The sequence below is a fragment of the Periplaneta americana genome, chromosome 1, assembly GCF_040183065.1.
Source record: "Periplaneta americana isolate PAMFEO1 chromosome 1, P.americana_PAMFEO1_priV1, whole genome shotgun sequence".
NCBI classification, from domain to species: domain Eukaryota; kingdom Metazoa; phylum Arthropoda; class Insecta; order Blattodea; family Blattidae; genus Periplaneta; species Periplaneta americana.
Window position 1 is genome coordinate 760,865 of NC_091117.1, and position 27,309 is coordinate 788,173.

General features: G+C 37.3%; 1 protein-coding gene across 1 annotated transcript in view; it reads right to left on the bottom strand.

Annotated features, from left to right (window-relative positions):
- The window catches only part of LOC138696763 (helix-loop-helix protein 1-like), a 30,798-nt gene extending 12,655 nt beyond the window's left edge, over nucleotides 1–18,143 (bottom strand). The window contains exons 1-2 of the mRNA XM_069822189.1: nucleotides 18,121–18,143; nucleotides 757–877 (exon numbers count right to left, since the gene is read on the bottom strand). Coding sequence (XP_069678290.1) covers nucleotides 757–860 — 104 coding nt within the window. The 5' untranslated portion in view covers nucleotides 861–877; nucleotides 18,121–18,143. The remainder of the gene's footprint in view (nucleotides 1–756; nucleotides 878–18,120) is intronic.
- Nucleotides 18,144–27,309: the final 9,166 nt, after the last annotated feature.

The following is a 27,309-nucleotide window of genomic DNA, read 5'->3' on the forward strand; positions in this document are numbered from 1 at the left end:
AGAATAATTTTTATAGGAAACTCAGCTCTTATATCACATACAATTAAGTATACCGTAACAGGTTTTTATATTCTGAGGTCGAAGTATAGATACCGGTACTTATAAAAATCGGTGAATTTAGTTAGGCCTACATTATTTTATATTGTGTGTAAGGTAATTAAACTTGTGACAAAACCAAAAATTATACAATTTGGACGAATAAATCTTTCCAGTTCAAAATACTGTACTGCCGCTGAGACAGACGGGGAGAGTAGTTGTGACAACGTCGCGCTCGCGAAACGTCAGGAGGTTGGAGCGCGACTGTAGTGCCGACCAACAGCTGTACGTCCGTGTAGAATTGAGTGGCCGATCTATCGTATGTTCTTATGTTACGTAGGAGTTGCTAAACTTCATTAACCAGTTGCCTTCGAATCGGATTCAACAACACAGATTTTTGTTTAGTTCGTAATCTGGCTGGTCGGAAGAGAAGGCCTACTGGCTTTAGCTCTGCCAGATTAAATAAATAAATTATTATTATTATTATTATTATTATTATTATTATTATTATTATTATTATTATTATTATTAATCCCATTTTATAAGTTGTAGCTAGGATAATGCTAGTGCAATGACCACTTATTTTTGTAAGTATCTGCTTAGGCACTTAAAGTTTATAGGAATTTATCTTGATTCGTTCTAATAACTTAGCAGTTCGTGGATTGCGTTGTAAGGATCAACCAATGTTACAGAAGACCTGCTAGTGCTAGTGCTCCTTACCTCCGCCTCTGGTGCAGCGCTGTGCAGTTGTTTATATTGTTGTGCTGGTTCTCTCGGTTGTAGTTCTCGGAGCTGGATGTAGGTGTCAGCAGCTCACAGTTCATCCCTCTTCGGCTCCAGGCTAGCAAACAAGATACAAGTTATTGCATTATAGGCCTAAATCTTGTCTGCGGGAGTCGCTGTTTACTTGTTTCATTACGTGGGGTGCTTCGGCTCCAAGTATGGGTGCCTTTAGGGGGACGGATACCACTCGAGGGGGTCCGGCGCGATTTTTAGATATTTTTTTGGGAGAGAATGATAGCCTACAAAATATTCAATAAACTTTTTTTTTTTTTTTTTTACCTGAAAGAAGAATTTTGTTACATCACGTGTAATAGAAACAGCAATTATACGTTCAACAAGTTTTAAGAACTAGGCTACTACTGAAGGGTTAAGCCTAAAGTAGCCTTCTATACTGTAAGTTAGGATACTACATCACACTGACTTAGTTATATCTGCATATTAATTTTTCTTATATTATATAACGGGTCACCATTTTGTTTTTACTAATATTAACCTGGCTATACCTTTGGATTAACGCTTGAGAACCGCAAACACTTTGCTACCCCCTTCCACGGCCGGAGTTTGATGATACTAGAGTAAAATACAAACAAATCACTTTACAGGTATAGGAGGGAAGATAAGTAGTGCACCCATTTACGTAAACTAAGAACTATCACCACTTTCAGTTTGATAATTTTCGTTAGGTTTTTATTTACTCACAATAGAGTACAGTATTAGTAATAAGTGTTTTACTCACGAACTGAACTATCCTGGCGGACGTATTTATTATGCAGCGTACAGTACACTGTCTACAGCATATTAGTATACAATATGGAGAGTGCATTTAAATTCAAAAATAATCAAAATCTAGATATTTAAACAAATTGTTGAAAATAATGGTCGTTCATTTCGATACAGGCTTAAGTTCTTTTGTGTACATACTATCGAGAACGTTTTAAGCATATCTTCTCAAACTGAATGTATTGTTTCTGGAATGCAATTCTTTAATTCTTCTATTGTTGTAGTATGTTTAACAAACACAATATTGTTTTACAGTAACCTCAAAGTATCAGTCGACATGGGGGCCATAATCCTGTGCCTCTTGAAATAGTTCTGTATGATACCTACTCTGTAACAGAGTACCTTTCAATCTTCACTTCGGCCAATTCGCACAGATAAATTTACTTTATTCACTGGAAAATACGACCAGATTTCTGGAACGTACTATACTCAGTCAGTACTCTATACTGCGGCTTTGGTTCTATGTGGAGTACGGTGGAAGTTTACTAGTAAAGGGGTGGGAGGGAAGTACATTAAAAAAACTCGGGTACAATAAAAATTGAAGTAAAAATAAAATGATGTCCCTGTATAACGTTTTCACTGAAGTATGCCTGCATTTGTTTTTAATGTTACATCTTTTTTTTTTTTTTTAATGATTGTAATACCCATTATTAAACATGTCTATAAATTGAGAGTTTTTTTTAATTCCTCTTGCCCAAGTAGGTTAAGGATTAGTAATATTGTGATACGAGTAATATTGTGATAGTTCTTTTTGAGAATTTATTACAATTTTACTGAGCGAGAGGAAGATCGGTTTTCTTTGCGTCAACGTATTAGGGAATGTTCGTGGACAAGTTGCTGCACAAAACCGGTCCTTCTCTCGCTCAGTAAAATTGTAATAAATCCTCAAAAAGAACTATCACAATATTACTTATATCACAGTATTATTAACCTTTACCCTAATATTTCAATTTCAATAACAAACAAGGTTACTAGACATTGCAATAAAATTGTCTTAGTAGGTACTGTGCACTGTATTTATATTATAGGCCTAGAATTTCAACATTTATTAAAATATTGGCGAGTGCAAGGGCCCTGACAAACGTTTATGGGAGGACTCACAATTCCTGCGCCCAGCGAAGTACGGATTTATTGCCGAATATTAAAGAAGTCAAACAAAGAGAGAGAACAGAAAGTTACGACAGTTCATTTACTGCGATTAGTAAATTGTCGTAGGCGTAAATGAGTGACACTGTAGGCCTACATTGCAAATTTGTTGCAAACATATTTCGATCTGCAAAGTTTGATCAGTTGTACATTGTGCAGTATTTTCGTCATCTCCGTACAAACAGCTCTACAGTAATGGCGATTGAAAAACGTATATTTGTATACATTTGAAAGAAAAGTGGCATCGATCACAATATTATGTGAGCCACTCGTGTCGCAGCCCACGACTATTCTTCAGACAGAATGCAGATAGTCTCGTGGCGTATCTCTGCGATCGATAATCAGTCTACATGTTTTACAGTTAGTGTTAATAATGTTATTGCAGTCTAATGCTGTTATTTGCTGCTGATAGATCATTGCGCCCAGCACAGGCCTGTGACAGATTACAGGACGTTTCTGTTTGTTTGCAGTAAATTATTTTCCTCTCAGCGAAAATTCTTATTAAAAGCAACAAAGCTGAAAAGCTAAATCTTCTAGCGATTACTCTTAATAATAAATTTACTTCTGAATGCCTTACTTACTTACTCACTTACTCTTTTTGGTTTCAGTTAAAAATAAGGATAATATTTATCTAAATGTCAGGTCGAAAGTGATTGCAATTAACTGCTAATTATTTAAGAGACTTACTTACGGCTTTTAAGGAACCCGGAGGTTCATTGCCGCCCCCACATAAGGCTGTCATCGGTCCCTATCCTGAGCAAGATTAATCCAGTCTCTATCATCATATCAAAATTCTCTCAAATCCATTTGAACATTATTCTCCCATCTACGTCTCGGCCTCTCCAGAGGTCTATTGCACTTACGAGCTACATGCCCTGGATTTAATGTTCCTTTTGAATGTCATGGAGATAATAATTATTCAGTACGGTATGTAGTACATTTTTCCCTAATGGCGGGTACTTGACTGTTCGTTATGAAGCCAGTTGTGTAGATAAATTTACCGACAGGGTCGTTGCTCATAGGAGGCGTCTGCGCTACACACGCGATGGGATAAGATGATGATGATAGGGATTTGTTGGGAATCGGAGTTCCCGAAGAAAACCCCTGTGTTACCTGCACGACAAATTATAAATCGGGGATCGAATCCGAGTCCACTATACCACCGTAGCAGCTTACAATAGATTATGAAAATAATTTTTTTCTCTTAAGGAATTTACAGGCTTTTTTGACACGTAACTATTTACTCACGAATCATTATGCTCTTCTGAAAGTCATATTAGATATGAGGTCATGCCCCTGGCACCAAACGAAGAAAAAAGTCATTCGTATGATAATTCCAACACGAATATTCATGTTCATTGCAAATCTGCATTTTAAAACTTGGTATAACGACAATTAGGCCTACTAACTGCCTGTGTAAGCAACGATTGGATGCGATCCAACAGGCAGTGTGGACAGTTTAATTTTTATCAAGATCAATATACATGACAGATTTGAGAGAAAATATGCATTATAATATGAGAAACAAACACAAATTGTTGTTTAAGTAAAATTCTACATGGCCTTCCTGTAGTAGTTAGGATACGTTATAATAAATTGCCTGAGAAGATGAAAAATTATTTCCCCCATAAATATAAATTGATTTTAAATTTGAGATTAAAGTCACATCCATGTTATACTTTAGACGCATTTTTTTAATTAATGTTCTCCTGGTGATCTTTGATTTTAATATCTGTAATTGTTACATTCTGTTGCACCAAATGGCTGAAAATAAATCACCAATTGATTGATTGTTGCAGAAAGCCTATTAATTTTTGCTTGGGACGCTATCTAATGAAAGTTTCACAGTAAACGCATGAATTTTACTTAGGAGAATTGTGAGACTTAAAAAAACCGATTTTCAGACTTTCTGGAAGACAGACCTACAAGTTGTCAGAAAGCGATATTTAGTACCCGTGTCATCTGGGGGGTCTTTGAATGCTGCAGATTAATTATTAATTATTAAATAAGTAGTTATAATAAAGATTCGCTCTTCTTCACTATATTTTACGTAGGCTATATTTTACCCTCTTCAGACAGTTACGGACGCACTTCACGATATCCGTTTGCTGTTCCCGTCCCCTGCTTTGTGCATCCCGACCTGCGAATAACAGCCGCTGCAAATATAACTGAAAGTAGGATCTTACTGTCACCAAGATTTATCTGAAGTGTAGGTTTTTGAAACTGTGTCTATGTACCGGTACTTCATTTCAACTCTGATTTTTCCCTATGTCGTATGTTTTTAAATAGGTCTGCTCGGCTGTTCTTAAGCAAGAAATCTGTTGTGCATTGGAGCAGGCTATAAGTAATTTCCCCCAAAAATTCCAATTTAGCTTTGTTAGGCGTGTCGTCAAATTCTTAGTTTCTGTAAAGCAAATTATAGTCCCCAAATATTTTTCATAACAAATGTTCCTCTTTTTCCATAGGTACAATTTTTACTTTTGTTGCGTCGTCTTCAGCCGGCAGATACGCAATTAGCCACGTGGCAGTGGTTTGTACGCACCGGCCTGTTTGCGTTGGGGCGATGATGTATGCACGTCGGATCTTCGGTTAAGCCCTCAGAGCAGCGGGGGATCCCCAGGGACTCGTTCCGCCGCTCGGGGGTTTTATCGAGCGATGCAGAACAGATGCGGACCAGCAGCGGGCTGACGGGAATCGGGGTTCGACACCCGAGGACCGGACTCGCGATGATTGTCCAAGTCCGACGCTGACAGGTGGTCATCCTGGATCCGCCATCAGATAAGCCCTTCCTGTATCAGACTTCACTCTGTCTGTTTTTAACTACTGCAGATGAGGGGAAAGCGGAGAGTGTGGAGGGCAACGGGAGTACCCGAAAAAACCCCCTGCGACGTCTGCTTTGTTCACAACAAATTCTAACGTGATCTGGCCTGGGATCGAACTCGGGCAGCCTGGATTTAATACCAGCCTTACGCCTCGCGGTACACGACCAAGTAACGATTGAGTCGTTCAAAGCAAAAGTGGTGTAAGTCAAAATTGGGTAATGAGGTTTAAAGTAAAAAATTGTGTAAAATACAGCGCAAAGTAGCAATTAATATGTCCTTCGTGCTATCCACCGACTACTAATAGTTTAAATAAATTGAATATTAATTGCTACTTTGCGCTGTATTTTACAGAATGTTTACTTTAACCCTCATTACCCATTTCTGACTTACACCACTTTTGCTCTGATCGCTTCAATTCTTAACCTTCCGCATTTTAGCGTTCTTTGAGGACAACCTGACGTTAAACTTAAGTGAAACATTTATACGGTATTCCCATACGAGCAAATACTTAGAAACATATTGACAAGTTCTATACAGTTTCAAAGTATGAAGGAAACAGAGTCAGTATGATTCGAAATTTAAGTTACGTGAAATACTGTATGCAAATATCTCTGAAAAGACTGAACAAAGAGACTTAAAATTTGAGCAATGAGATAACGAAGTGCACGTTCACATGCTTACACTATACGCTATGATTTCCAAAACCAGCGTTTTCGTTGCACTGGAATTTGAAAATACATTAACATCGTAAGCCATTGTGTGATTTTCACAAAGTATGGCCTAATTTTAGTCTTAGTGAAGTCATTTATCAGTGCAAAGAATTTCAAAACAATCGCTGTAACTTGAAGTTTTAATACGCAGAAGTAGGCCTAACTTATTTTTAGTCATGGACTGCAGCGGACCTTTCCCATTATTAGTGATAACAATGTAAAATATATCACTGCGTTTTGTAGATTGGTTCTGTCTTCGTCGTCAGATGTCTGCATCACTGCGTAACGAACTCTTGTTTGCAGTTTTGCTCATGTTGAGAGATAAAGTTCAAACTCCTAGCCACATAAGGCATAATAACACGCGATGTTCGAACATGTGAGGCGCAACAAGACTTTACAAACTGCGTCCCATTTCATGTGAAAACTAATAGCGAGATCTGTGCTAAAATAACACGCAATGTTCGAACATGAGAGACGCAACAAGACTTTACAAACTGCGTTCCATTTCATGTGAAAACTAATAGCAAGATCTGTGCTAAAATAACACGCAATGTTCGAACATGAGAGACGCAACAAGACTTTACAAACTGCGTCCCATTTCATGTGAAAACTAATAGCAAGATCTGTGCTAAAATAACACGCAATGTTCGAACATGAGAGACGCAACAAGACTTTACAAACTGCGTCCCATTTCATGTGAAAACTAATAGCAAGATCTGTGCTAAAATCCTTCAAACATGAAGGGGTGGGAGTAGAAAGACAACAGAGCGAACTTGAAGAAGTTGAACCGACGCTACGCATGTTCCATGCAGGTCATACAGGCCTACAGAAATTAGCCTATAAGGGACTGCATTAGCAGCGTCCGTCAGACCCTTTCCACGAGGCATATTTGAAAATAATAAAATGTTCATAAATGAGTGTGTGTAGCTCATTGACGCTGATGTGCGCCAAGTTTTACACATTTAGGCTTAAGGGAACGAACAAGTGAAAAATGTGGAAAAATGGAAAAAAATACAAATTTTTGTTTTTATGTTCATAATTTTATTTAAACCTTCTACTTTCATAATATTGCCTCATTTTTTATTTGGGAGCCCTTTAAACCGTGTCACATGACGTTTAAATGTCTGCTTGCACGTGCTTCGTTGCCCTTTAAACGAGCTGTCAGCTCTAAAGTTTATGTTGAGCTTTGTAATTTGAATAAAGCGGGCTAGTTTTTTTTCTGGTGTGTATCTAGTGAAATTAAGTTTGTTGTCACTCCTGAATATACTATCAGCTTGCCTGTCAGCCCTGCAAATACTTCGTTTTGAAACTGAACGGCAAAATATTGTTTGTGGACCGTTTCTTCTCGAGTTTGTGCGTTTGTACGTGAATATTCATACTTGTTTTGCTGATTTCGTGTTATTTAGGATGTTATTAAAGTTTTACACTAATTTTGTATTCAATTAGTTGTATATATTAGTGTGAATAAGTTAGTATAAGTGCATTAGGTTAGGAATCGTCACAATAACATTCAAGACCACGTGTATAACTCAACATTTAGCATTTCAGGCATAGTTTTAGTTTTCTAAACATGAATAGACTAAGTGACATTCATAATAAGGGCAAGAAACGATCAAAATATGCTAATAGGGCTAAAAATTTAGCAAATATAAGGTGGAAGAATGCCAAAACTATTGTGGAATGTGTGCAACAAGAAAATGTGTTAGGCCTAGTTGGTGATAATGAAGATCAAGTGTCAAAAGAAACAAATAATAAACAAAGTGCTAGTGAGATAAAGTTGATAAAATATGGCAACTTGCAGGAGAATTCAAATATAAGTGCCCCCCAGTGTAGTGAAGACTACACATTAGTGCATGTAAGTTTGTGGAGTGAACTGTATAAAGGAGTAAAATGTGGTGAATGTGGAATGGATAGTGCAAAAGCTGAGCTTACTGAACCATCAGGCTTTGCATTTAAAGTGATAGTGAAGTGTTATAATTGCAACACAGTGTTGAATGAAATGTATACAAGCCCTAAGGTAGGTAACACTGAGTCAACTCGACCTTCCTTCGATGTAAATAGGAGAATGGTCAACGCCTTTGTTACCATGGGAAAAGGACACTCTGCTATGGAACAACATTGTATGGCTATGGGTATGGCAGGTTTGAGCTCACCATCCTTCAACTCTCACCTGATAAAACTGACGGAAGAAAACAAACTTGTTAGACAACATGTGTTGAGAAATGCTCACTCTGCAGTTAGACGAGCTCACATGGAAGTGGACAGTTCTATTAGTGATAGTGATGTTATAAATATTGGTGTGTCATACGATGGCACATGGATGAAGCGTGGACATACATCAAAGTATGATTTAGGTTTAGTCATAGATATTTTAACAGGGCTAGTGTTAGATTTTGAAATAATGTCAAAATATTGCAGTACTTGTGAAAAGACAGAAAAAAAAATGGATGTTGCAAGTGACGAATATAAACAGTGGTATCAAAGTCACAAAGATGCTGGTGTTTGTGAGGAAAATTTTGATGGATCTTCAAATGCCATGGAGATGAAAGCTGCAGAAATTCTCTGGACCCGGTCCATTAGGTTGTGTAATATGAGGTACACAACCTTATTGTCTGACGGGGATGCAAAAACACACCATCACCTTCAGCAGCTTCAAGTTTATGGTGAAGGCATTGACATTAGAAAAGAAGAATGTGTGAACCACGTTGCTAAGAGAGTAGGTAAAGGTCTACAGAATATTGTTAGGGAATGGAGAGGGACAGATTCCTCAATCGGAGGCAAAAAAAAGGGAAGTCTGACTGCAGAAATGATACCTCGACTGCAAAATTACTACAGAAAGGCCATTATTGATAATATCCCCGATGTAAACAAGATGAAGAAAGCCATCTATGCAACACTTGACCATGCAATGTCCACGGATGACAAGCCCCTGCATTCAAGATGCCCTAGTGGTGAAAAGTCATGGTGCTTCTTCAACCGGGCCATTGCGAAGCAAGAAGCTGTTCCGAAGCATGACTTGAAAACCATGAAGACAGTGTTGCGACCTGATGTTGTGGCTAAAATCATGCCAGTGTACTGTAGACTAGCTAGTGATGAATTTCTTAGCAAGTGCACTGCAGGAAAAACTCAAAATGTGAATGAAAGTGTTCATAGTGTGATATGGCGGAAGTGCCCAAAAGAAATTTTTGTATCAAAAAAAAACTTGAAGTGGCTGTTACTTCTGCTGTGACTGAATTTAACATGGGTTGTACAGCAAACATTTCCATGAGAGATTTAGTGTCAACAGTGAAATTATCTCCTGCAGCATACAAAATTGGCAATAGGAGAGACAAGCGTCGACTGCAGCAAGCGGCTACTTCAACCAGTGAGAACTTCAAAACAAGCAGGAAGAAGCTACGTTTGTCAAAAAGTGTCACTGAAAGTAGGAAAAAGCAGCAGGAGGGGTCAACATATCAGGCAGGAGGGTTTTAAGCAATTTCCATAATGTGTAAGTACTCAAACATAGTGTTGTACTTTAAAACTTGATTTTCTCCCTTTTAAATTTTATTACATTTTAACATGTTCAAATTGCTCCATATGATGCATTTCTTAACCAATAGTGATGAAATTTTTACCACAAGCCCACATTACCTAAAGGAAAAAGACTGTCACATGGATTTTTAAAATATTTATTATTTGCCAAGATATAAATTGATTAAGATGCATGAAATTAATTTTTTTCTTTAAATTGGCACTCACCCAGTTTTGAATTTTTTTCTCAGTAACTGAGAAGTGCTAACTAAAAATCATGTGATAGATGTTTTATTATTGTTAGAGGAACTGTTCTATATTTTTTTTAAATTCATAATGTTAAGCGTTCATCATGCAGCATTTTTTAAATATTAATTAGTATTAATTGGTAAATAATTAATTTCTTCAAAACTAATTAAGATACATTGATGAAATTTATAGGGATGTTTTAAATACATATCAGCACTCTGTGGTAAAAATTTCAGTCCATTAACATCACAAATGCATAATTTGAATATTTCACTTGTTCATTCCCTTAGGCTACATTTATTTTTACTGCGTGGTGAATGTTTTCCTTGACGCTTGACTTCGTAAAGTTTTGAAATTATCTTTTCGGATCACCACATATGATTTCGCAGAGCGGGATTATGGATGCCAAATAAAATAACTATTGTTCTTCCTCCAAATATCGCCATTGCGGACGTCAGTCTTCAAACTTCGTGAACAATCCGAACGCTTGGTGCTCAGTCTGTGATCCGTGATCAAACAGGTGCAGTGCGAGCTTCATCTGTAAAATATGTTTCATGGTCGTAAAAAATGGTTTATTTAACGACGCTCGCAACTGCCGAGGTAATATCAGCGTCGCGGTATGCCGGAATTTTGTCCCGCAGGAGTTCTCTTACATGCCGGTAAATCTACTGACATGAGCCTGTCGCATTAAGCACACTTAAATGCCATCCTGTGCCGGATCGAACCCGCAACCTCGAGCACAGAAGGCCAGCGCTATACTAACTGCGCTCATGGTCGTCAATTAAATTTTAAACCACGCACAACAGAACAGGACATGGCTGGCTTAATAGTCTCGTCAGCGCGTTCGAATCCCGGCCACGTCGTGCTAGACAAAACAGGCCAGAAGATTTTGTTAAGCTTCACCAGATGGTGTGATGGTGTATAATTTTGCAACAATCCGTTACTTTTTTACTTTTAGTTAACAGATTGGTTGTTATAGCAATAATAGCTGCTTTAGAGTCACTGAACGTAACAGCTTGTACAAAATCCTACTTGCTGTAACAGTACGCTTCCCTTATCATGATCAAGTAGTCTGTGTCGATAATTAGACGTGTTTGGTTATGCTGAAACATAAGCTAAGCGTGTGTTAGTTATGCTTGAATTGCTTGTGCAGCATAATATCGCGGCATTACGCACACTAACAATGGGTTCTTGGCTCAGGTTCGTGAGTTAACATAATTTGAAATAAAATAGTTACTGGATGAAAGTCACGTACGTAATCTGGTGATGTTTAAAAATTAACAGGCGGGGAAATTCCCATAAGTTGGCCGATTTCCAACTTTGCAGAATTGAGTCACGTAGAGCGGGCTTGCTTACTCAGCCTGTACGAGATACAAACACGAACACAATCACTAACGATCTACAGAAATGCTTCAAATGTAATATTGCAGACTTGTTCCTGTTTTATTCCATAAGCCTATTTTTAATTTCACTGGTTTCGTTTTCTCCCCCTTTACGAAGTCTACAAATGGAATTAAGGTAGGCCTAATGAAAAACATCCATTTTCAGGAAGTGCTCGCTATCAGAAATTCTGATATTATGTCCGTGTGCAACGATTTCTCCTAAACTATGGACGGATAAAACAATATGAAATCAATTTTATCGAGCATTAATGCGTGTCGCGTCACTACACAGGACGAAGCAATAAATAAAATGGCATAAGTACTATCGCCAATAACTTTCAGCAGACAGATTTATTGTCAATCATTCCACAGTTACGCTTCCAATAGAAAAATTATTCTGGCATCCTCCTATAAGCATTAACGTATTATCGGTCCTTCGGAAAAGGAGTAAAATAAAGGCTTGCTATTCTTTTACAAGTATTAATATTTTTTATACTTGCACCTTGATTTGAGAACTCTTTAGACGTACAGAAAATAAAGATAGAATTTGCAAGGATATTGTCTTGTAAACTTGCCCCTAGCAGTTACTAGAATGCACCAAAATAAGTCTAAATTTATTGTTCTGTATACAATGTCGCAATTATAGGCCTACCCTCAGAATACTAAAACATTACGAAGTACAGTACTTGGCCAGAAAAATACTTGAATCTATAATCTGATCAACGCTGCAGTCTACTGGCTGATATCAACTGTTTCTAGTTTGAGGCCAATATTAATATTGTCAACAACTGGCGGTAGGCGCTGACAGTCTGAACGTTCAATTCATCTCTAACATTTTCGTGTGTTCTGCTGATTCATTGGTTATTGTCTACATGATCGCATAAGATGCAAGTATTCCACAAATTTAATATAGAAGCATAATCTGGTATGCTATAAGACCTAGTGTTCGAACCACACGAGCTCAGCTTAAAGTACATGTACAACAATAAACACCGTTCTTTTTTAATTATGTTCCTTGTACCTATAAGAACATGCTGTTGGCCAGAACAGACGATACACGGAACTGCTTGCTTGCTTTTAAACATAAAAGAAAGAAGTTAGAAATTTATAATAACAGCGTGACTTATGAATTGCATTGATGGATGCAATGGAATGTCCGGCATGCTAGTCGTCAAAGCTTCGTTTAGATTTAACTTAGTGTTGTTATTAAGGGCAGACAACGTTGATGACAGTAACATAAGGGATGCTGCAAAGTAACAGATGATGACAGTCTCGGCCTGGGTGCACTGCGTTATGTCTGAATGTTTCATGAGGACTCGCTAATTCTGCGGCGTTGACGCGTGCAGATTTACGCGGCAGTAAAGACGACGCGCCGGGTCCAGGGAGACCGATTGCATGAATGTTTGATGCATCGTCCACAAGCTGGGAATTCCGATCGTTCTGGTCTGATCTTTATGCAACGAAAGGAATTCCAAGTGAGCACGCTCCCAAGATGTGTGGCCAGTTCCAATAAAATTGCGTGCACCTCGTACCGGGCGCTGTGTTGTTAGCCATATCGCTCATCGCACAGCAACGGAGTAGTTGGGCAGGAGATGGTGCCCAAGGACACAGCCAGAATCGCCAGCAAATGTCGCAACGCTTGACAACAGAACCCAGTTTCATACATAAAGGAATAACAGCTGACGAATCGTGGGAGTTTGAGCGCGATCCGGGGACGAGAAGCACTAGCCTAGATCGAAGAAAGTTTGTGTGAGCAATGCATTTACTGCACGTTCTTAGATTTACATTACAGTGGTCAGGATCAAAAGTGGTTCCCGCACAATCAGAAGCGAGATTTATTGCCTAGGATCTTGTATTGTTGTCCGCTGTCAGGCACGCCACACGCCGACCTCAAAGACAGACTACGAATAGGATACAGGCGAGTGGGCCTCATAAGCAGTCACCGGACGGTGCCTCACAAAGCTAACTGCCTGCCTAGGCTATCCTCCGCTTCGCTGTGGACACTTACTCACAAATTACTTTTAGAGAACCCGGAGGTTCACATAAGCTTGCCATCGGTCCCTATCCTGAGCAAGATTAATCCAGTCCCTACCATCATATCACACCTCTCTCAAATTCATTTTAATATTATCCTTCCTCCTACGTCTCGGCCTCCCCAAAGGTCTTTTTCCCTGCGGCCTCCCAACTAACACTCTATACGCATTTCTGGATTCGCCCGTACGTGCTACATGCCCTGCCCATTCACTATGGACACACTTTTACTTTGTTTATGTTCACCTGACATGTTGGATTTACTTTATAAATTTGAACTTAGTTTTGTAACTAATGCATTACTAGCCTATATCTACAGTATAACTAAGTGTGCATTGCCACGTGGTCACAAAATAAAGGCAAGAAGTGCGCTGTAAGCTTATACCCAGTCTTAGGAAGTTCGTACCGAAACAGCAGGCATGTAGCTCTACTGCACTAGCGTACTACACAACTCACAGTGTATCCGCAGCTATGGGTAGATGACTACATCACAATAATATGCACAGTACAGAAGCGTACTAACGTTCGCAGTGGAGTTGTGCAATTTAATGAGCGTTTTTCAACGTGACAGAAGTTAAATAATCCAGTCACAAGAAGCTGAATGCAATACTTCAAGAATTTGGTTGTAATCGTAGTAATGAATGGACAAACACTTTACTGGAGATTATATAATGTACACAACGAATACTAGTTCAGGAACACCGGTTATGAAAAGCACGTGCAATACCTCGCTTCACATGGAAATACAGCAATGAAGACACACCGTCTTCTTCAAAACCTGAGTCGAGTATACATAATTATTTTGCATGTAAGTTATATATGTATAATGTATTAATATGTCGTGCACTACTACATTCACAAAGCTGTTGATCATAGTCTGGTAAGGAATGCTGTAGGTATCACATTTCAGGTTTTCTCCAGTCACGTCTTGTGACGTAGAAGAAACATTTACATAAAAGTAGTTTTTCGAAATAGTATAGGAGTAGCATTTCGTTTGATAAACTGAAAATGTACATTATTAACTACTGTAAGAAGTCTAGAGACATAGACTATCACTGTGTGTTGGAGTTCTTATTCTAATAGACTACTGAAAATTACGAAGGTTCTAATTAACAATTAGGCCTAGTATCTTTTATATTATTTGCTTTTGTGTTTCTTGTTCTATGGCCATGGACCATTGGCACAAAGACAAGTTTGGTTACTACCCGACTGTACATATTTGTTTTGCTGGTTTGTTGACGTTTAGAACTGCGTTAGACTACTACTGTTAATTCGTTAAATATATAGTTCAAGCTCACACAACTTAATAGTTTCGGTACCAACTTCCCAGCTTTGTTTATAACATGGGACCCTCAAAGGCATAATCCTCCCTCTCGGCTGGACTTGAACCTCGGACCCAACGACCAGCATGGTCACCGCATCAATAATCACGGGTCAAACAGTCGTACTTACTCATTTGCAATACAACCGTCACATAATAATAATAATAATAATAATAATAATAATAATAATAATAATAATAATACATTTTACTACATGACAATAATTATTAAGCTTGAAACTCGTCGATGTATTTGTATAGAGAAAAAAGTGACAGGCGATTTAAGAAAACGTCTATAGGCCGACTGGAATTAAAGTAATAAAATAAATTAGTAGGACACTTTCCTTAACTCTGCAATGAATTCTATAGGCCTATACCAACCCACATACCCAATATTGTGTGGAAAACATGGAGGAGGCACATTAAATAGAGAATGGAAATCACTCTCCACAACAATGCCAAGAAGAAAGTCGTATGATTAGATTAGTCTACTAGTAAAGAGGCCTAGCCTATCAGATACGCAATAATGAAAAATGTTGAAAACGTGGATGAAATAGGAAATTGTCAGGTGTAAATGTATTTTGCATTAGACCTACATAATATATATGCTACAGACAATTCCACAATTGAGACATCTACCAGTAGGATCCAGAAAACAAAAGTGCAATGAAGAATAATGAAATGAAGTAAGTAATATGATGTAGTGTTTGTGTCAAATGGATCATGAATCTCTCAATACCATTAGACGAATTTTGTTAATGTCCTCATTAGAGAATTTAAGAGAAAGGAGAATGGTTTTGGTTAACTTAAATGAAGTTCCTCGAGCGCCAAAAAGAAGTCCTTTCACTTCCCATGTAGGCTATTAATAATCATTTTGTATCTCTCACTGAAGTGAGGAATACATGGACTACAAATAAATATTTCTTTTTATCGTTAACGTTATCTGTTTGTTCATTATCCTTCTCAAAACGGACATTAGGGTCAAGAATGAGGCTTCTTTGATTCCGGCGATCGATGGCTATAGGCCTAATGTCTGCTCTTCTGGTTGACCATCCTCGGCCAAGCAGTGCACTTCTTCGTAAACCTCCCACCTTGCCTTCCGAAGAGTGGTTGCACTCCCACTTAATGGTGGCGACTGTTCCTCAGTGCATTAATAAATAATCTAATTTTGACTGAAATGTGTTTAACTTTCCTTGTAAGCAACAATGGCCACGCTAATGTGAAGACGTTTCATTTCGCACATTTTAACGGTAGAAGTAAAGTGTTCCGGATTTTCACTTTTAAATAGGCCTATGGCAATCCTAGCCTAAACGTTTCACGTTAAAAAACCATCAGTGTTAAAGCACTTTATTGTTACTGGTAAATCGTGACGCAAGTTTACTGGAAACAAAATGCTTAGAAAGCTACGCACAGTGCCACGAACTTCAACGAAGCTAGTCTATACAATCTGGAATCTAAACCAGCAATGCTATTGTTGACAATGACAGAAAACAGGTAAATATATCTTCACTGCAACACAGAATGCAAAGATGAGTTACGTGAGACAGATGAATTGGCATTGTTAACAGATGACATCAGACTTTGAAATCATCTTGCGAGAGAACTGTGCCAGCGAAATAATTTCTAATGAAAGCAACTGAAAGATAGTGAACGGGGATGTGAGACATCTTAAACTAGTCCTGACTTCTGAACTGAGCACGACTTATAATGTTGTAACAGTTTTTGCTAAGTGAAATTTTGAACAGACAAAAAAAAAAAAAAAAAAAAAAAAAAAAAAAAAAAAAAAGGCGACTACAGTCTAGAGTGGTAGAGTGATTATTATATAAGAAAACTATACTTTGTTCTAGCAATAAAGTATTATTATTATTATTATTATTATTATTATTATTATTATTATTATTATTATTATTATTATTACTATCTATACTAATAATAAATCTGTAGCCGAAATTTTTCTGATAATTTTAGATTTTCCAAAAATAATTGGTCCTAACATATATAATTAACCACCCTGAAACCGAAAATAGCTTTTTTGAAATTTTTGTTTGTAAGTCTGTCTGTCTGTCTGTATGTTTGTTACCTTTTCACGCGATAATGGATGAACGGATTTCGATGAAAATTGGAATATAAATTATGTTCGTTGTAACTTAGATTTTAGGCTATATGGCATTCAAAATACATTATTTAAAAGGGGGGTTATAAGGGGGCCTGAATTAAATAAATCGAATATCTCGCTTATTATTGATTTTTGTGAAAAATGTTACATAACAAAAGTTTCTTTAAAATAATTTGCGATAAGTTTTACCCCTTGAAAAATTTTGATAGGACTGATATTTAATGAGATAAATGAGTTTTAAAATTAAAATAACTGCCATCTAAGGCCGTATAATGAAATAAAAAACAAATGACTTCGTCTATAAGGGGCCTTGGACAGCAACAATCGAAAGCTATGAAAGATAGCCTACAGAGAATGTTTCTGTGTTTGTATGAAGTAATATCGGAAGCTAAATTAACCGATTTGTATAATGAATTCTTATTTCACCATTGGAAAGTGTAGTTTCTCTAGATGGACATAATGCTGTAATGTTATTACAGTAACTTCTGATATAATATAATATATGTAATGTAATATTATATAATATAATTTAAGTTATTTGAAGGGTTCAGAACCATAGTGGGCCAAACGCCATTTACTGAATACGTAGAAAACAAGGGTCAAAATTAAGTTATTACCATAATTCAATGGAAACCTATAACAAGTAAAATAAAATATACACATTAAATCTAAATGATGTCAATGTTCATTAAATTATGGTTGCATGTAATAAAAATTAGAAACTTGTTAAAGGAATTGTCATTGCACCAATGAGTGTCTCTGGACCAAAATGATTGCATTTTAATTATTTGGATGCAATTTAAATTAAGTAACATATTAAACGATTTATCCTTCTATCAAACACGAATGTTCCCTGGATCAAACGTCCTATTTTAATTATGTAATTACTTTATATTTATTTCTAACGGGTGCAGCGGAGCGCACGGGTACGGCTAGTTATTATAAAAACATGAAACTCTGTTTAACTGCAGTTCATATGCATGCGAAGTAGCCTGAGTAGGCCTTGTCAGTGAGAAGAAGCGACAACTGTTCAAATTAAAAACAGGCAATACTTTCGTCACCATATTTAATAATAATAATAATAATAATAATAATAATAATAATAAACAACGTGTTTGTTATAGTTCAACCCATTCCATCCTAATTCCCGAAAGTGATCCGTAACCCCAATCCCCATGCTTTGAATAGCTACTCAATTAATGTTTTACTCTCCTCCCCAGACTGCTCCACGTACCTCTGGTCCGGTCGGGGCGGCTGCCGGCGGCACAGTGAGATCAGACGGGCAGCATCCACTGGCTCCAGCAGGACACGCCCCCCGACCAATAGCGGCAGGACACGCCCCCACGCGGCGACAAATCAATGCAGTGCGTAACTGCCCCATTAATAAGCGTCACCAACATTATTATTATTATTATTATTATTATTATTATTATTATTATTATTATTATTATTATTTCCACGGATCTAAAACATGCTTATATACTAGCTCTGAATGTTTCTTCGTATTTATTGTTTATAAAACTACATTTAGCACATACCTAGGCTACTGAGTCCATTTCCAGACAGATCTATTCCAGAAAAGAAACTCAAAATCTCGGGAAAGATTTGAAAGCTTTAGCATTAAATTGAGGAAACAGAGATTAAAGGAAACAATAATCACAGCGGAACCCGAATCGCGCAAGTGAAGTGGATAGACATTGGATAGTCTACATCACACATTATCACAGCATCTAGACAGAACTTCTTCTGATTGAGGTTCTGTCTATTATCAGGCAGTACTTCTCACTTGACGATATGTGTCTGAGGAAGAACAATTGTTTGTATGCATCTGAAATCTATGTAGCTAGTCGGCGATGTATGCAATGGTAGGGGAAAGGAACTGGCCACCCTACCCCATGTACCTTCTGCACTAGTTGCCTCATAAGTGGTGCCTTCTTGGTATCACTTGTGAGGTTGAAACCTGTTCAATTCTGTTACCGTTCATTGCAGTCTTCTTTATTAAAAATGTATCCATTACCAACACTTAGATACATCGCCATCACTGATCACTTAAACGGAGACGTTAACGGAATTTTATACACAGCAATGAACATAATGTTTGCTTTAAAATTTAATATAATCTATAGTATGGTTTTGGTGTTGTAAAATACATTACTACTGTACGTTTTTTCATTCCAGAAAGGACTTGTATTTTATTTTATTTTATTTTATATAATCAAACACAAAAAAACTAGAACCAACATAATCATAGTTAAGGATTTAAAATACCTGTAAAAATACCAGATTGATGTAAACTGTAATTTTTCGAAAATTTGGGTGAAAATGAAAATCGTTTTTACTTTAGGTACTGTGGTAAAAAATGAAATTCTCTTCATTAAGAATTATGAAAAAATAAAATAAGTCGTTTCTGGTATATATAGCAAATTTGAAGCAGGCTACCTACCTCTGAAACTGGGAACATTATAAGAAGTTGAATACAACTACTTTCTTTTTTTACACATTTCCCCTTAACATAAGGAAACTCTATACGAATTATTTGCAAGGGCAAGACCCTTCTAATAATTTTGTTTGGGCCCCTGGCTAGAAGGTGCCCTGTCCCTCAAAGGCAGCTCTCAGTGTAGCAGAATTAATTACGTGAAATTAGACCTGCTGTTTATGAAGATAGTAGGCCTATGAGCATTATTAATAAGCTATCACTATCAAACATTCAAAATAGAATTTACCAGTAGGCAAATGTCTTGCATTCTCTAATAAGACTACCAGTAGGCCTACATTCACTTACGAACTGCAGTGGGCTACTATGCAATCTATTCTTCAACGATAGCAAGTACTGAAATATAGCTAATAGCTATTTGTGCAATGCATGGAAACTGGAATACATGCCCTGCCCCTCAAACGTCTGGATTTAATGTTCCTAATTATGTCAGGTGAAGAATACAATGCGTGCAGTTCTGCGTTGTGTAACTTTCTCCATTCTCCTGTAACTTCATCCCGCTTAGCCCCAAATATTTTCCTAAGCACCTTATTCTCAAACACCCTTAACCTATGTTCCTCTCTCAAAGTGAGAGTCCAAGTTTCACAACCATACAGAACAACCGGTAATATAACTGTTTCATAAATTCTAACTTTCAGATTTTTTGACAGCAGACTAGATGACAAAAGCTTCTCAACCGAATAATAACAGGCATTTCCCATATTTATTCTGCGTTTAATTTCCTCCCGAGTGTCATTTATATTTGTTACTGTTGCTCCAAGATATTTGAATTTTTCCACCTCTTCGAAAGATAAACCTCCAATTTTTATGTTCCCATTTCGTACAATATTCTGGTCACGAGACATAATCATATACTTTGTCTTTTCGGGATTTACTTTCAAACCTATCGCTTTACTTTCTTCAAGTAAAATTTCTGTGTTTTCCCTAATCGTTTGTAGATTTTCTCCTAACATATTCACGTCATCCGCATAGACAAGAAGCTGATGTAACCCGTTCAATTCCAAACCCTCTCTGTTATCCTGGACTTTCCTAATTGCATATTCTAGAGCGAAGTTAAAAAGTAAAGGTGATAGTGCATCTCCCTGATTTAGCCCGCAGTGAATTGGAAAATCATAAGATAGAAACTGGCCTATACGGACTCTGCTGTATGTTTCACTGAGACACATTTTAATTAATCGAACTAGTTTCTTGGGAATACCAAATTCAATAAGAATATCATATAAAACTTCTCTCTTAACCGAGTCATATGCCTTTTTTAAATCTGTGAGTAACTGATGTACTGTACCCTTATACTCCCATTTTTTCTCCATTATCTGTAGAATACAAAATATCTGGTCAATAGTTGATCTATTACGCCTAAAACCGCACTGATGATCCCCAATAATTTCATCTACGTGCGGAGTTAATCTTCTCAAAAGTATATTGGACAAAATTTTGTACGACGTCAACAAAAGTGATATTCCTTGAAAGTTACCACAGTTAGTCTTGTCCCCCTTCTTAAAAATAGGTACAATCTTGGACTCCTTCCATTGTTCTGGTACAATTTCCTTTTCCCAAATAGCAAGTACAAGCTTATAAATTTCGCTAGATAATGCGCTTCCACCCTCTTGTATTAATTCTGCTGGAATTTGATCGATACGTAGAGACTTGTACTTTTCAGATTTTCTATCGCAATTTCGACTTCAGGAAGTGTGGGTTCGGGTATAAATGGCTCAGCAGTTGGTATTTGAATTTCGTCCCGATCATTTCTATTTGCCCAAAATAGTTTTTCCATCTGTTCAGGATTCAATGAGAGTCTGCAAGCAAGTCACCATTCCCATCCTTGATCACGTTTACCCTTGCCTGATATCCGTTCTTAAATTTCTTTACACCCTTATACAAATCTCTATTGTTTTTATCCTTACTAGTTTTTCCTTTAAGTACCTAACCTCTCTTTTTATTCCTAAGTGTACGACTTGCTTCCCGTCTTTCATTGAAATAATTATCTCTATTCTCAACTGGATCCTGTAAGAATTTCAATTTTGCCTGTTTCCTTCTTTCAATAATAATAATAATAATAATAATAATAATAATAATAATAATAATAATAATAATAATAATAATAATAATAATTCAGATCAATGAAGCTATTGCAAGGAAATTTAGGAAAAGAAAAACATATGACAACAATTTTAAGAATGCGCAACTCATGTCAATTGTGACTTCGCTTAGATCTGTACATGTAGGCCTAAGTTAAACCACTCTATACTGTCTACTGCATTAATTCAAACTAGTATGATTTTAGATTCTGAAATGTTGTCAGGCCAATTCAGGCACGGACATAGATTGGAGTCGATCCTGCGATAATAAGAGTGACCAGCGAGCGGTGCGATTTGTGCCAGGCAATCAATAGAGATTCGGAATCGAACTTCAGACCGATGGACGCGGCATTGGCTCTGCATTTAATCTTGCATTATGGCTCAGAGAAATATTCTAAATTGTTGTGACGGATTTCATTAGGAAATATTTTAAAATAAAACATAAAGGGGATGTGCGATGCTCTGTTTGAGGAGGTAAATAATAATTACTGCAAACTGATTCGAGACTTGGAAGGACCGCAGCCCTGGGCCTGTTTACATTTGAGGGGCCCGAGATCAAAATGGGCTATGTCATCCAAAGTAAATTTTAAGAAAAATGCAAGAATGTCCTACATCTCATAGAAGAAAGATACAAATGCGGAAATGACTCTAATTGATGAAGACGTCAGTAGTAAACATGCATTCCATGTTTATTCAAATCATAATGTCCAAATATTCGTTGTGTAAGAAAATTTAAATTTTGATATCCCATTTTGATACATTTATTTTGAAACTCATAACTCTAATTTTACATTGCTTGATCTAATTGTGCTTTTGAACATGATTTCGTTAAAATAAAGATTTCGAAATAATTTTATTTTATTTTTAATAGCACTATTCCCAAAACAGTCACAAGAAACTTCAAAAACTGAAAGTGTTTTACTTAATTATTAGAGTAATTGCATGGTTTTACGAAAATTATAAGAAAATCACTCTTCAAACATGTTCACAGGATTTTTTAAAAAGGAAAATATCCGAGCGTTTCGTATGGGACTCGCATTCGGGGGGCCCGTGGTTCGATTCCCAGACCAACTAACCTGAATGTTGCTTAGGCAAATGCCGGGTTGGAATTTTCATTGCAATGTTCCATTTTCTCTTCCCCTCCCGTGTAGAAAAAAGAATTTAGATTTTCATATCAAATCATTCATCTTTCTCATCTCATTCAATAGCCAACCGTTCTTTGGTTCTCACTCTTCCGCTATATGTTTTATTTTTATTTTAGTAGGTTATTTTACGACGCTTTATCAACATCTTAGGTTATTTAGCGTCTGAATGAGATGAAGGTGACAATGCCAGTGAAATGAGTCCGAGGTCCAACACCGAAAATTACACAGCATTTGCTCATATAGGGTTGAGGGAAAACCCCGGATAAAACCTCAACCAGTTAATTTGCCCCGAGCGGAAATCGAACCCGGGCCACCTGGTTTCGCGGCTAGACGCGCTAACCGTTATTCCACATGTGTGGACCTTCTGCTATATCTCTGTCAGGATTCATTCCTTAAGAGCACTTCCAAGGGCACTCCGACACCTTGGAAGGCCCGTTGGAATGGATCCTATGCTGCTTGGTCGCCTTTTCGGTATGAGGGTGGGAGACCTCCATTGGTTGAGCAGATGAGGGGTGAGATGCGGCCGGTTGGCTGGTACAACCTCATCCTCATTCATCCCATAAATTCGGGGTGCACAATAGGTCTTAGTATGACCGATGTGCAAAGGGTCATCCTAACCGCCCGTAGCCACCATGACCTAACCTAACCTAACAAGGGAAAAGCATGTGCAAAGGCCATTAACATCCTCTTCTCCATCTTGTTCGTTTGTTGGCACATTCCTAGTCATACGAATTTGCAGGCTTATCTGCGAATGGTCTTCTTCCCAGAACAATCCAAAATGTTTCTACAACAATCCCTCTACATCCATGATGTATCGATGTATTGATAACCTACAGAAAAATTTCCTTGTTTGCACTGTCCTTATGATAAATATTGTTTGCTCTAAAAGCGTAAACATGCTTGTCCTTCAAATAAGATGAAGAAAAAAGATGTTTAAATTCTGAGATCTTAAATAGAATGTAGAAGTCTCATGTTCTAGCATGTGTAAGAAAATGCATTATGTCTCAATATTTTGTCTTATCTCTGCTCAACTACTGTTTCATTGTACGTGTAATATTGCTTGGTTTAATATGTTGCTTGGTTAGAAGACGTGGAAATGTCAAATTTTGCTGACAATCATAGATCAAAGTGAGAAGGTCTGGAGATATCTCATTCTTGATTTCATAAAAACCTTTCACTCTCAGCAGATGAATACGTTGAGCAGTCATAGCCTGTAATCTTCTGTCTGACGTAGTATTAACGTAATTCATAAATTAAAGCCTATTACATTAGTTTAAATAAATATTTTTCATAGCAATACAGTCCTTGCCTTATAAATTAGAACAGAATTGTAGAGGCATAATTACTGTGCAACTAAGGTCTAAGCCATGTTAGTTTTCTGACAAATCTAGAGGAAAGACTTAAACCACGCAAACTTTGGCAAACATAGACCATTCTGTTTCATGTGCTCTGCAAATATAACGTAAAGATGTGAAATATAGCCCATTTTGATCTGTTCAAATAACGGCTGGCATATCCCATTTTGATTCATTCATTAATAATAACATATCCCATTTTGATACATGTACTAATTTTCTCCATGCATTTTACATGTCTAAAATAAACCATTTTGAAACTGCACCTTTCACAGTGTAAAGTATTCAACCCAAACTTGCCAATGACGTCAATAACTCATTTTATGAAAAAAAGTCACATAGCCCATTTTGATCTCGGGCGCCTCATTTAATCCCATTGTTGAACAGATTTTGTTCACATTCTGTAATCTGCATGCTAAATTATTAGCCTGGACTTAGCCTACACATGCGAAATCGATTTTGTTTCAAAATTAATACGGACTGGCAAACAATTGTCTTTCATACTTTTCTTCTTGCGTGCGGACAGTAGCTGTGCACAACCAGGGCTGGCCTTAGTGACTTCAGTGATTCTTACGGGGATAACAGTTACTGTTAGACTGTGAATATTACTTGACGAAGTTACTCTTTCTCAAAGTATTGACCATCAGTAGTTGTAAATCTTTTTTATTAGCGGACGTATAGCCACGATATAATATAAAGCTGCCGTTTACTTGCTCGCACTTCTAAACACAATGTTCTGCAGTCCAAGTTGTTCACAACATTCAGCAGAGCGAGGACGTGAGAAAGACTTTTCTTGCGTAGCTATCGGTGTCACTGTTTCAGTTAATTCTTACGGTTCCGTCTGATTGCTCTCTGTGCTGAATTCATAAGAACCTAAACAATACTGCAGTACCCAATTAGTATTTCTTCTGCGATAGTGCGTGGAGTTGCATTTTACCGACTGTTATCAGTGGCTAAACTGAGCCTTTAAAACACTAGTGCGTGAAAAAGTAGCCTAAGTAATCACTTTAGGCACTACTCTCCATTTTAAGCACTGTCAAAGAAAATGTAATATTTAATGTACAAACTTCAGTAATAAATTAATACATTACTTAAATATTACACGTAACACAAATAAGTAACAAATTTAACATTCATATCTACATTTTAGCCCTTATTATTCTGCAGTTACAAGATTTATCATTCAATTGTTCCTAACCGCTCGCTTTACAGATGTAAGGGGCGGACACTGGTTGAGATGAAGACCAAGTCTTCTCTGCAGGAAACAATAGAAACTAACCGATGGAAATAATAGCGTAGGCTACCTGATGGCTATGCAGAGCCACCACTTCGCTGGAAGCCTGTTGAGCAAAATATAAAGTAAAGTTTATGACGACGTCCACCGCTGTGGAGTAACGGTCAGCGCTCCTGGGCGGGACAAGTTACTTGGTTTCGTTTTTCCCGGGGTTTTCCCTCAACCAATTGAAGCAGAATTGCTGCGTAACTTTCGGCGTTGGACCTCGGACTCATTTCGCCATCATTAATTCACATATCATCATCATGCATACCACAGCCCGGGTTCAGTTCACGGTGCGGCGTGCTGTACTTGTACAAGAGCGCGGTCGCTCGGCTACCCAATCATTCACAGAACAGGAGTGGTGAGCACAATAAGCCTCAGGTGCAGTGCAAGCGTACGAGAGAGAGAGAGAAACCGAGATTAGAGGAGGTCATGCCCAAAACAGATCGATCTGCCGGCTATTGGAACTCGACTCATCTCGCTGTTATTTATATGCGTACCGATCGATCCGGCAGCAAGCGATGCGATGCCAGTCAGCTGCGTCTGTCAATTAGGAAACATTTGCTAAGTCTGCACGTCTGTTGCATCACTATTCATCTGTAAATTGTAGGTTTAAGCAAGTCCGCTCTTTGGACAGCGCGTGGTCCGAGGTTCGTGGCATTCAAAGAAATTTACCTTCCGTCCACGGGACGGCGTTGTCTTGTGATGTCTCATCCCATGACCAGAAGGGGTGCAGTCGTGCCAGGGGACGCCCTGCAACTTTGGAGCGCCCTGCTTCTTTAGTTCCACTTCTTACAACAACAATAATAATAATAATAATAATAATAATAATAATAATAATAGTTTATTATTATACTCATGATAATAGATCTAAAATTTATTTATTTATTTATTTACTTATTTACTCATTTATTTACTTATTTATTTATTTATTCATTTACTTATTTATTTATTTATTTATTTATTTACTCATCTATTTACTTATTTATTCATTTATTTATTTACTTATTTATTTATCTATTCATTTATTCATTTATTCATTTACTTATTTATTTATTTATTTATTTATTTATTCATTCATTCATTTACTTATTTATTTATTTATTCATTTACTTATTTATTTATTCATTTATTTATTTATTTATTTATTTATTTATTTATTTATTCATTCATTCATTAGGCCTGCCTGTTGAACATCCCTTTTATCCGGCTTACACGTCACTGCGACGGATTATTCTGATGCGGGCTTGCCTGGTCTTCAGGGATAGGCTATAGCCGGAAAAGGGCGCTTCGCGAAAAGTTTCCGTTTAACACTTAGGGCCGTATTCATAGACATTCTTAGCGCGGGCTTCCGGTGGATGATCAGCGAACTAACGTTTTTCGTATTCATAAACCAGTGTTAGCGATATGATATGAATCCTGTACAAGTAACCAGTCGATAGTCGGGGCTAGTTTAGCACGCTCGTAGCGCGGGCTAGCGAAATGTCTATGAATAGCACCCTAAGGGTTTTGTAATGGGAGTCACAGCCACACACACTTGAATACAGCACAGAAAACAAGCTGACCACAATTATGGCCGACTGAGGAAAGTTGTTTGAGAAATAGGGTGTAGGAGAAGGGTGGGGTATTGTAACTATCCAGCCCTGGGCTTAAGCGCAGGGGTGAAGTGTCGAATAAAAGGGAGGGTATTTATGTAGGCTTAAGTGCGCAGGTAAATTCTGTATAAATCATAACTAGCTCGACTCAGCGTTAATGGCCCTTGTCCTTGGTTGTTTGGCTACTGAGAGAGCTGTAGTATTTAGTATTTTTTTATTTAACCTGGTAGAGATAAGGCCGTCAGGCCTTCTCTGCCCCTCTACCAGGGGATTACAACTATAACATGAACAATAAGATTACAAATAATATTAAATTTACAATTACAATTACAATAAAAATTAAAGTACGACAAGATTACCTGATTAATGAAAGCTAGACATTTTATCATAGAAGTTAAGAACAAAGAATATTTTTGTATTCACTGAATTACAAATTAAACCTAGAATAACAAAATTCTATAGTGATGAAATTACCGGATA